The sequence below is a fragment of the Anolis sagrei genome, chromosome 5, assembly GCF_037176765.1.
Source record: "Anolis sagrei isolate rAnoSag1 chromosome 5, rAnoSag1.mat, whole genome shotgun sequence".
NCBI classification, from domain to species: domain Eukaryota; kingdom Metazoa; phylum Chordata; class Lepidosauria; order Squamata; family Dactyloidae; genus Anolis; species Anolis sagrei.
This window is the reverse complement of record NC_090025.1, coordinates 19,754,607-19,767,338: the sequence shown is the minus strand read 5'-3', so window position 1 is coordinate 19,767,338 and position 12,732 is coordinate 19,754,607. Positions and strand designations below refer to the sequence as shown.

Below are 12,732 nucleotides of genomic sequence, written 5' to 3'. Positions count from 1 at the left end.
CGCCTACCTATAAGTGACATTAATTTCATGGCTGGGGTTTAAAACACAGCACACTTGGAGATTCTCAATGATTGGCAGGTGTTAGTAACCCTGTTTGGAAAGCACATTTACAAATGGGGTCAAGCTGTTCCTTTGTGTTGATGATCTATTCTCTTGCTAATGCTGAGGATGCACTGCATCCTTACATTTCATTGTTGTTTATATGACTCATGTACATTTTAATAAATGCCCTGTAAGTGTTGCAGCATACCTTTATCTTATACAATTTTCTCACGCTGAAAACAACAGTACCACCCACTCCATGTGGGCAGTTGCATCTCCTTTGCCTATTGTGATATTGCATACGATTGTTTTCACACAGAAGGTTATAAGTGGCATTTGGGCCCCTCTAATAAGTCAAAAGCTTCTGCTGCCAGAACATATAACAGTCTGTCGCAGTACAGAATGTTTCAGTGTAGAATTCCTCAAGAAGGAAAAGTATTACCTGTCCTACTGACGCTCCTCAAAAATGCCATCATATGTATCTATTCATGTTTGGAGGCTCTGGTAAAACTCTTCATTCCCAAGAACAGGAAGTCCATCTCTGGAGAAATTGTTCTCATCACTGGTGCTGGACATGGACTCGGTAGAGCAACAGCTTATGAGTTTGCCAAACATCAAAGTGTGCTGGTCCTTTGGGATATCAATAAGGTTGGTAGTTGTTACTATTTTCCTTCTAATGGAATTATCAGCAGCACTAGTTCTGTATGTTGGAAATAGCTGTCATTTTGTATGCATATAGTTGGGTGATTTCTTAATGGGGATAATGTTATTTCTGGAGAAGATAAAGAATCTTATGTCTTTAAATTAGAAAAAGGTGTTCTCTTTTCAGTTGTTGGTTACTACACTTTGAAGTAATGGTGTAAATTTCTCCCCTTATGTTTGCCGGTGCCATGGAGAGCAAGATATTTCAATTGGGTCACCTGTCAAAAGAAGCTAAAACATTTCTGAAAATTCTCAATGAATGAGAGCAAAACACATTCAGCTGCCTTTCTCTCCCTAATTCTTTTTTTGCAATTAGCACTGTGAACCATAAAAACCAGTTTGTAATGTCTAACAAGGAAGGGTGCCCTACATTATTTTTTTAACTAGATTGGGGACCCGGCAATGCCTGAGTTACTTGAGAAAGGCATTGCTTGTTTTGGGACGTTTGGTAATATCTCTAGATGCAGGGTGAACTACAACTCCTGTGTAGGCAGGTCATTCCCTCCCACAAACCCCTCCAATATGTTATGTTGCCCCAAGCTATTTGAAAAAGTCACTGTTTATTTTGGGGTGTTAGATAATATAAGTTTGATAATTTGTAGCTCTATATTTTCAAGTCATGGATGGTTGAATTCATGAATGCAAAATCCATTGACATGGAGGCTGACTGTATCTTGGCTTTTGACTAGTGATATTAATGTACTTATTAGCATGAAAACTTGAACATAAATATGTTATATACACATTCAGCCTATTTGGATAAGGAAAAATAGAACTAAATCATCTACATGTATCAGAACATTACTTGCTTCAAGAGTGAGAAGAAAAAAGAAGTGAATATAATTTCTTGCATTAAAGTGTTCATACACAAAAATTAAATAAAGGAGGACAAAATCTCCATACATTCCTTGAGAGACTCCATCATTTTCTGTGACTTGTCCATCAAATCCCACGCAATGTTAGTGACATTATTTTAATGTACCGTATATTCTGGAGTACAAGATGAGTTTTGAACCTAGGAAAATCATCTCCATAATAGGGAGTTGTCTTGTACGCTGGGTATCGCCGGGTCCCTTTGGTCTCTGCTTCAGGTGTCCTGCTCCAGCGGGTGCTTTGCTTGGTTGCGGGAGGACTGCACATGCATTTGTTTGCAGGGTGCAGTTTTTCCCCTCCTCCTCCTCTCCCCGCTTGGGATGCCATTTAACAAGCACCCTGCTTTGCTTTCCTTTTCCTCCGTCGGTGGTAAGAGGAGTGCGTGGAACTGCCTGTTGTGCCTTCGTGGGGCTTGAGGCAGGCAGGCATGCATTCCTGGTGGCTCCCGCAATAGGCAAGCCTTGGCGGCGGTTGCAATGCTGTTCCGTGAAGGCGGCGGGCAATGGCCAGGGCTTTGCAAAGAAGCGCAGCGGTGTGGCAAAGGTGGTGGTCGAGGAGGCAGCAAAGGCGGTGGAGGAAACAGTGGAGAGGCTTCTGGCTTGGCAGCACTGTGCTGAAGGAGACGAGAGAGGAGGCTGCTCTGGGCACGAGGAGAAGGAGGAGAAGGAGTTTAGGGTCCCTTCCAACTCTAGGATTCAATTATTATGGTTGTTATTAAGCAAAGTAGGATGGCCACCTATCATCCCGATATGTGTTTCTGCCTGGCGGAATTAGGGTTAGACTGACTAGGATTCTATTATTGTTACTGCTGTTGGAGAAAGGACATTAGACCTGGCCCTGGGCTCACTCTAGGTAAGGTCAATGTTTTCCCCTGACATTAAGCTGGCTATGAAAGAGGGGTAGTCTTGTATGGTGAGTATATCCCAAAATCTATATTTTAACTGGAAAATGTGGGGGTCGTCTTATAAGCCCAGTCATCTTATACACTGGAATATACGGTAGGGTTTCTATTAACCAAACAATCTTTTATCGGTGTTAGATTATCTTCTTCCAAGGGTGGGCTCTGTTTACTGAATCCAAGGCCGAAGTTATGCCTATAAAAACACAAACAAATATTTAACGATCCTTGTGTTTGTGTCTGTGTTTATTTTAACATTTAGCAAATCCCAATGTGTGTTTCTGTGTCTGTGTGTATTTTAATCAAATGGCAAAGAATAAATAGTCTGCTGTACTTTGAACTCTACAAAAATCTGCTTCATTGGTAAGAATAATATCTTCCACGAAGCCTCTTGATTTATGCAATATATGTTCAAAGTACAGTTTAGAAGCTGCCTTCAGAAAGCTAATTAGTCTATAGATCCTAGGATTTTAGCAATTGCCTTTTTAAAAAAATTACCAGTCTGAAAATAGGGATCTTAATTCATTAATAGATACACCAAGTTTAGGAATTTAAAGGACCTAGGAGTCAAATTCACATTAAAAATATCAGGGGCCAGCAGATGATTGTTTTGCCTTTGGCAAATCTCATCCAGCCCATCAATTGCAGTTGCTCATTGCTATCCAGATAAAGCCTGTTTTGGAATTAGTTCAAAAAGAGAAATTTGTTTGAAGATTTGCCAAAATCTTGGATATGTGCAACACTCAATCTCTAAGAAAGATTAAAGTCACCCAAGCAGTTTAATTCTTCTATGTTTTCAGCTGCGAATAACTCTCCAAAACTTGGCTTCTCTTTTTTGCCATTGCCTTCTCCCAGGACTTTCTATTTTCTACTTTCTTTTGCTTCTGAGAATCTTTATGTATTTGCCAGGAATGTCGAATAATCTCACATCTTTAAACAGAGTAAACTCCTCCCCAATAATCTACAGAGGATGCAATCCAACATCCTTCTCAGTGTAACCTAAATATCACTGCAGGATAAATAAGCCATCTTGGATCTCACTTTCATAGAAAGGTGGGGTATAAACTCAATAAATAATAAATAAAACCTCATTTGGAGAGAGATGTTATGTGAGCACTATGAGGTAGACAGAGTGACATGGAAAAGAATAACCAGCTTTGTTTCCAAGGGTCCAGGAAGCAAGGCAGAGTTTCTGGGTGGACTTGAGTTTTTTTTCTACAGAGTGGGAGATATACATTGCCTTATGGAGACAGAATGACTTTGCATTGATATTTCTTAAAGCCAGCACCACCTAAGCTATAGCAGTCACCATTATATCTGGCTAGACTCTTTAAGATAACTCATCTATCACCAAGATTCCAATATTTACATTCTATCACTATGTGGCTGCTTAAAATTTCAGTGGTGATGAGCAGAAAAGTGTGGCTTCTGTGCAAAACCTTTGCATGTTTCTCTACATGTCAACATTATAGTTTCTATGCTTTTTTTCTTCATAGCAAGGTGTGGAAGAGACAGCTGAGGAATGCAGAAAGTTGGGTGCCATTGTACATGCATTTGCAGTGAACTGCAAGAACAGGGAGGAAATCTACACAGTTGCAGACAAGGTAAAATATCAGTAGAATGAATACAAGCTTTTTTCCAAGCCTGTCGATGGGACAGACCTCAGGCAGCATTGTGAGGGGACAGGAAGGGGCTCTGTCACCTCTTTGCAGCTTGCTGTGGGTTGTCCAAATATAACTTAATTTCTTTATGAACATCCCTAATTTGTATTCTCCCTCTCATCCCATTCCATAGGTGAAAAAAGATATTGGAGATGTTAGCATCTTGGTGAATAATGTTGGAGTGATAACCGCAGCCAAACTACTTTCAACCAAAGATGAGCAGATCCAAGACATGTTTGATGTCAATGTTCTTTCACATTATTGGGTAACTGTCACTAATACCTGAAGTCTGAATTTGGAAATGAAAACTATAAATGCAGCCTTATAAATACAGATGTTAAGCAAAGATAAGCATCAGACTTTCTCAATTCAAGATATGTTGGACAACAACTCCTACCAACTCTATCCAGCATTGTGGAAGACTGGTACATGTGTACAAGATATAACCTTGCTATTTAATGGCATCTCCATATTATTACAGTGAAAACTTTGCAGATTATTTAATGGAAAATAGATATCAAGGGGATTAGAAGGCTGACAGCCAGTGATACGTAGCTGGGTGCATGCAAACCCGTGCAATACATTAGTATAGTATCTTTAGCATTTGGAAAAGTAACTTTAAAAAATTAAATTTTCCAGAATCCTTCAATCAGTAGGGCCAGTAGATGGGGAATTCTAGGAAAAAAACCCTATTTTCCCCAAACTCTGAAGTATCCAACCAGTTTAATGTAGCAAACATTCCAGTGTCCGCATTTCTTCCAGGTCATGCCACTCACTGTCATATCCTTCATTTGCAAACTGAACATTTGTATCATGATCTAAATAAAAATTGGCATATTTTTGATCGAGTGTTTTGAATACTGGTTTCTGACTTGGTTCTTCTTGTTTTTGTCTGTATTTAAGACAACCAAGGCATTTCTACCAGCAATGATTAAAAATAATCATGGCCATATTGTCACGGTTGCTTCCATTTCTGGACATATTGGTCTTCCATTCGCAGTGACTTACACGTACGTACCATGTCATTTTTCTCTCTGTTAACAATATGGTGAAACTCAGCCGTGACAGCTATTGGCTTCCATTTCAGAAGAGCTAGGATTCAGAACATTGGATATCTCAGTTAAATTTGGATAAAAACCTGGAGCTGATTCATTGCCTAACAAATATGATAGTTACCAATTGTCATTGAGATCCACCACATTAATAGAGCCTGGAATCAGTCCTGGAATAAGGATAAGCAACTAGAGCCTCAGATACTAAATCCTGATCTTGTAAGTCAGTTGCTCATTTAGCCAGCAAGGTAACTTCTGATCCCAAAGACATATTGCCACAGATAAGAAAGAAAAGCCCATTTTTTTGAATCTCAAGAGTGTATTTCAATGATACAGCTACAAGGCTCAGACCTACAGAATCCTGGGATTTGTAATCTGGTGAAGTACATAAAATAGTAATCTGTAGATCTCTCATGGTTCCCAAGCTTTTTCGATCATGGAAACCTTAAGAATACTTCTTTTTTTTATCATGATGGGGACAGCAATGTCTAGAGGAGCAATGGGGAACATAGACAGAAATGGCAAATATAAGATCAAAGATTCAACCATTGATTAGACTCAGACCCCCATCAAATAATTCTAGATATTTTTCTGTTTTTGGGTGGTCAATTACTTCTAGATTTATTTAGGATCTCCTAACTCTACACTGAATTGCAGTAATGGATTTCATAAGATTTTCTAGATCAGTAGTTCTCAACTTGTGGGTCTCCAGATGTTTTGGCCTTCAACTCCCAGAAATCCTAACAGCTGGTAAACTGGCTGGGATTTTTGGGAGTTGTAGGCCAATACATCTGGAGACCCACAGGTTGAGAACCACTATTCTAGATGAAAATGGCAGATTTTAACCACACACACTTACCCACACACACACACCATATGGAAGAGAGCCAGCCTGGTATGGTGGTTTGAGCACTGGCCAACAACTGTAGAGACCAGGATTCAATTTTCCATTTAGTCATAGAAGCCCATTGGTTGACCTTGGGCAAATCAGTTCCAGAGGATCTCATCCTTAGGGTTCCCGTAAGTCAGAAACTTCTTGAAAGCAAACAACAACAGCAACCGCCAGGAATACAATAGCTGAACTATTGTGCGTTCTGATAATTCTCCAGTTGCTGCACTATTGGGTCTGATCCCTGAGCTCATACATATGTCTCCCTCTCAGTTTCACTGTCTCTGTGTGTGGGTATATGTATGTGGCTAAAATCTGACATTTTCATCTAGAACTGCTCCTTCTGCAGTAATTAAGGATTGGAATAAACTTGAGGGTGAGTGGGGAGTGTGAAGAGTGGAAGGAGCCTAGACAGAAGGAGGTGGGAATTGGGGGTAAAGGGTGCAAAGGGACAAAAGATAGTCTGGACTGAGGGTTCTGCAGTAACATTTCTCTTGGGAGTAATGGATATAATTTTTTTTCAGTTCAAGCAAGTTTGCAGCCGTTGGATTCCACGAGAGTCTGAAAGAAGAGCTACGTTTTTTGGGAAAAGATGGGATCCAGATGACATGCGTGTGTCCCTCTATTATCAATACTGGATTTACAAAGATGAACAAAACACTGTAAGTAAGAGGTGAATTGGTAAATTTCGCATGTGCTTGTTCTTTTTTCTTTTTACTATTATGAGGTTCTGTGACCAAAGAAATTTCTTGGAGCTACAGTTTTAAGTGTCCCCCGCTATTATGTCATTGTATTATATTATATTATATTTTATATTATATTATATTATATTATATTATATTATATTATATTATATTATATTATATATTATTATCACTAGGTACAAGTTGAGTATCTCTTATTTGAAAATCCAAAATCTGGAATATTCCAAAATTCAAAATTGACTACATGGATAGATGAGATGGTGAAACCTTGGCTTTCTGATGGTTCAATGTATGCAAACATTATTTTAAAGTATTGTACATTAAACTGCTGAGATGCTGAACTTGCTGACCAAAAGGTTGGTGGTTCAAATCCAGGGAGCGGGATGAGCTCTCGCTGTTAGACCCAGCTTTGCCAACCTAGCAGTTCAAAAAGAAGCAAATGGGAGCAGATCAATAGGTACTACTTTGGTAGGAAGGTAACGGTGCTCCATGCAGTCATGCCGGCCACATGATCTTGGAGGCGTCTATGCCAGCTCTTCAGCGTAGAAATGTAGGTGAGCACCATCCCCCAGATTTGGACATGAGTAGACTTAATGTCAGAGGAAACCTTTACTTTTATTTTACTCACATAAAGTTATCCTCAGGCTGTGCATATACAAAGTGTATATGAAATGCAAAATAATTTCATGTTTAAACTTGGGTCTCCTCTCAAAAATATTTCATTATGTATATGCAAATATTCCAATTTTTTTAAAAAAAATAATAATCTGATATCCAAAACTTTTCTGTTCCCAAGTATTTCGGACAAGGGATAGTCATCTTGTACTTTTACAAAAATGTTATTTTTTAGCTTCTTTTTACCAAAAGTATCCAAAGTAGTAATTTTTTTAATTATGAAACATTTCTTAAGAAAAAAGCAAACACTGTTACAACTACATTATACTAGGTTTGGAATTATCCTTTATTATGTTACAATCAAAGTGTAAAGTTAATACATTCCCCTGTCTTTTGGAACTAGTCATAACTTACTGTAACATTACAGATTGACTTGAATCTCTATGATATCCAATGCCAAAGCAATATTTGTGTGAGCTGACCGTGCATTACATTCATAGTAATAGATGGCTGAAGTTTCTGAATAAGGCACAATATTCATTTCTCCTCTATATGTCTTCAGAATGGTTCCTGTGTTAAAGGTTGAGGACGCGGCCAAAGATTTGATGGAAGGAATACTTACAAATCAGAAAATCGTTTTCTCTCCACCTTGGGCAAAGATCATTGTAGTTTCTTCAAAGTAAGTATGCACCATAGAAAATCAAAGTTATGTTTATTTGATTTTAAGCTCAGCATTAATATTACTGATACAAATTAATTACTAGACATTATTAGCGAGAGTCTAACCCATCATGTCAAAGAAGGGTGCATAATACTGCAGCCTCTACTCATTCTGCAAAGGTTGAATTTCTAGATTCCTTCAAACAGGAGCCAAAAACAAACAATGTGTTTCCAATGTATTGTTGAAGGCTTTCATGGCTGGAATCACTGGGTTGTTGTAGGTTTTTCTTGGCTATATGGCCATGTTCTAGAGGCATTTTCTCCTGATGTTTCGCCTGCATCTATGGCAAGCATCCTCAGAGGTAGTGAGGTCTGTTGGAAGTAGGAAAACTTCCAACAGACTTCCAACAGACCTCACTACCTCTGAGGATGCTTGCCATAGATGCAGGTATTTATTTATCGTGTCATCAGCAACCATTGTGTTACAATTCTAACAGAGCAAAACAAACACAGAGTTTAAAAAGAAAAAGAAAAAGAAAGAAAGAAAGAAAAACCACACAGATTTTGTAAATTTGGTATTTGGTTAAATGTCCTTTGACCAGTATCTGGCCACTTGGAGTGCCTCTGGGGTTGCCACAAGAAGGTCCTCCATCGTGCATGTGGCAGGGCTCAGGGTGCATTGCAGCAGGTGGTCAGTGGTTTGTTCTTCTCCGCACTCGCATGCCGAGGATTCCACCCTGTAGCCCCATTTCTTAAGATTGGCTCTGCATCTCGTGGTGCCAGAGCGCAATCTGTTCAGTGCCTTCCAAGTCGCCCAGTCTTCTGAGTGCCCAGGGGGGAGTCTCTCATCTGGTATCACCCATGAATTGAGGTGCTATAGATGCAGGTGAAACGTCAGGAGAAAATGCCTCTAGAACATGGCCATATAGCCCGGAAAAACCTACAACAACCCAATATGTTTCCAATCCACAATTTCTGTTAGAATTAAATCAGCAGATATGAAGGTGTCTAGATGCATAACTGAATGTTTTGCCCCAGGCCGCTTTGTACAACCTGGCAAAAGAAAAAAAGGTTATAATTAAAGTCACAATAGCTTTGGAGGGTTTCAGAGCTATTGTGACTTTAATTAGATCCTTTCTCTTTTGTAAATAGTAGTTTTTTGTTCAAACTAGCAAGGTATTACTTATTGTTTGACATTAGTCAGTCATTGTATCTTACACATTGCGGAATTTTTCCCACACAATGCATATTTAAATTACTTCTTCTCATTGGTTTATTTAATGGCAAAATAATGTTATTGTGTTATAAGAGAAATAATAAAAATAATGAGAGGAAAAGTCAATTAGACTCCAACTGTGGCACTCTCCTCCCCAAAAAAGGGAAGAAGAACTGAATAATTACACTTTAAATACATTACATCAGTAATGCTTATAATAATATAATAACTTTATTTTTATACCCCACCTCCATCTCCCAGAAGGGACTCGGGGCAGCTTTCAAAAGGACAAGCCCAAGGATTACAAATTAAAACAGACACAGTAAAATACCATCAATGACAACAAATCAGTAAAAACATTAAAATCAATTGACATCAAAAGAACAATAACCTGGCTGGCCAACAAATTGCTTAAACATGTTGAACATAATCAATGGAAGGGAGAAACAAAAAAAGGAGAAGCTGTTAATTAATATTACAGGGGACAGTTGCTGAACAGAACCTACTTGTAAATAAACATTATAAAACAGTCCTGGGTATGGTGAAAGTCATTACCAGATAATATAGCACTTTATCAAATGCCACATAGAACCACTGCTTTAATGCCACTTTCAAATGGTTGTGGGAAAGCAACCCTCCAGTAATATTAATTGGTCGTGGTGTGGAAGCAACTCAAGAAAGGGTCAGACTAAACTGCTATTCTGCAGAAAAATTCTACTGATCTAAAAGTCAGCAGTTCGAGCCCAGACTTGGGCGAGCATCCGCCGTTAGTTCCAGCTCACCTGCCCACTTAGCAGATCAAAAGCAGAAATGCAAGTAGATAAAATAGGTACCGCATTTAGCGGGGAGGTAATTAAGGTGCCCTTAAGGACATCGATCAGAGGAAAACATTTCCACTCCATATAACAATTGTAGTAGAATTTTACCTTGTTCATTGCATTGAATGTTTGCTGTATGAGTGTTCTGTAAGCTGCTCTGAGTCCCCTTCGGGGTGAGAAGGGTGGGGTATAAATACTATAAATAAATAAATAAATAAATACAGGATTTTCTATATTTAGATTTGCATTAATGTTATCTGATTTTAAATACTCCTCTAGAAATACCATTCATTACATTATAATTTTTAAAATTATTTCTTCTAGGTTTCTGCCGGAACGTGCTTGCAAGGCTCTTGTGGATACTGAAAAGAACAACTATTATAAGCTGTTACAATGAACAAAATACCAGTTAATTCCACACATTAGTTGACATAACATATATGTTTTTCTCCTTTTCTTTCTATGAACAAATTCATTCTTATTTCTAAGTTACAATTTTTTCAGGGAACAAAATTACCATCTCACAAGAGTTTGCTGCTTCTGTATTAAAATAGAGAGTGTTATATGGACACAATGGGAAGAATTTAAAGATTTCTACAGGAGAAAAAAAGGTTGTTGAAACTAAATGACTTAGCAGATATGGTTTTTAGTTAGATGAAACAAAAAAAACATTGTGATATACACACACACACACACACACACAACACTAGCTGTCCCCTGCCACACGTTGCTGTGACCCACATGGGGGTTCTGTGTGGGAGGTTTGGCCCAATTCTATCATTGGTGGGGTTCAGAATGCTCTGTGATTGTAGGTGAACTATAAATCCCAGCAACTACAGCTCCAAAATGTCAAGATTCTATTTTCCCCAAACTCCACCAGTGTTCACATTTGGGCATATTGAGTATTCGTGTAGAATTTGGTGCAGATCCATCATTGTTTGAGTCCACAGCGCTCTCTGGAAATAGATGAACTACAACTCCAGAACCAAAGGACACTTCCCACCAAACCCTTCCAGTATTTTCTGTTGGTCATGGGAGAACTGTGTGCCAAGTTTGGTTCAATTCCATCATTGGTGGGACTGAGAATGCTGTTTGATTGTAGGTGAACTATAAATCCCAGCAACTACAACTCCCAAACGACAAAATCAATTTTTTGAGTGAAGGACATACATTGGGTTGTTAGGTGCCTTGTGTCCAAATTTGGTGTCAATTCGTTCAGTGGTTTTTGAGTTCTGTTAATCCCACAAATGAACATTACATTACATTATATATATATATATAAAGCAGGTTATTCTAACCTGCTAATAAGAAAGAAAAATGATTAAAAATTGTGGATTTTGAGAATTAATATCTGTTGACTATCAGAAGAATTGTAGCATGTAATTTGTTAGAGAGTCGAGGTGACATGTTCTGTATATATTGCCACAGAGTCATTGAAGAGAAGATTGGAAGTCATGTTTTAGAAAAGCATGACCTTTTAGAGATCATAGCCTTTTAGAGAAGAGCCAAAAAACCCGTATGAGTAGAATCTTCTCAACTGATAAACAACCAAATGTCTTGTTGAAGGCTTTCATGGCTGGAATCACTAGGTTCTTGTGCGTTTTTTCAGGCTATAGGGCCGAGCCTGGGAAAATCTTTTGTTGAGAGGTGTTAAGATGTGCCTGGTTGTTTCCTCTCTGCTGTTTTGCTGTTGTAATTTTAGAGTTTTTTAATACTGGTAGCCAGATTTTGTTCATTTTCATGGTCTCTTCCTTTCTGTTTTCCCAGGCTCAGCCAGGCCTTCAAATGCTAATGAAGGTGGTCAGTTGAAACATTCACACCTAGCTCCAGCAGAGAAGAGCTCTTTGCCCCACCCCAGCCATTCCACAGATATATAAACCCATTGTCCCAATTCCAACAGACCTCACTACCTCTGAGGCTGCTTGCCATAGATGCAGGCAAAACGTCAGGAGAAAATGCCTCTAGAACATGGCCTTATAGCCCGAAAAACCCACAAGAACCAAATGTCACTATGTAAGGCAATTGTCTTAAGTTGTAAAACTGAATAATCTGTTGTCCCTGATGTGTTAGGAAAGAGAGCATATGCCAGTGCATAAAAATAGAGTGGAAACAACCTAAATAGACTTAATATCTGGATAAAAGAGATTGGAAGTTAACAATTCTACTTTTTTTTCTTTTTTCCCCACTTACTGAGCTCACGATAACCTTTTACCCTTTGGAAATAACATTTTCCCCTTTTTGCTTAATAAAAATCATTTGAAAAAAAAAGTTCTTCAGAAGTGTTTTTCATGACCAAAAAAAATCTATTCTTCCATGAAACAACTTGTTTATATTATACACCCATGAGACAAAATAGACTTTGGTAAAAATAACATATTTGGTTTATTCATGACCGTCATGTGTTCAGCATACATAGGTACACAACTTATCAGTCAGCTATAGATATGTTTCTGTGCCATCCAGTCAGAACATCTTTCTACAATAAACAGCAGACAAGTGTTTGCAAGTCTGCGATCTGAGTAGTCTCAAAGTCTGAAGAAATCTGTGCTCTGTGCTTGTCTCAGAGCGGATCACATGGTCTGCAGCCCCTCCCACAACTTCT

General features: G+C 38.5%; 1 protein-coding gene across 1 annotated transcript; it reads left to right on the top strand.

The window, feature by feature from the left end:
* The first annotated feature begins 360 nt into the window (after positions 1 to 360).
* LOC132775498 (17-beta-hydroxysteroid dehydrogenase 13-like) lies at positions 361 to 10,793 on the top strand. Its single transcript, XM_060776221.2, has 7 exons — positions 361 to 690; positions 4,012 to 4,119; positions 4,310 to 4,441; positions 5,080 to 5,186; positions 6,642 to 6,779; positions 7,999 to 8,115; positions 10,455 to 10,793. The coding sequence occupies exons 1-7, from the start codon at positions 445 to 447 to the stop codon at positions 10,525 to 10,527; spliced, it is 921 nt and encodes a 306-aa protein (XP_060632204.2). The 5' UTR covers positions 361 to 444; the 3' UTR covers positions 10,528 to 10,793.
* The last annotated feature ends 1,939 nt before the right edge of the window (positions 10,794 to 12,732 follow it).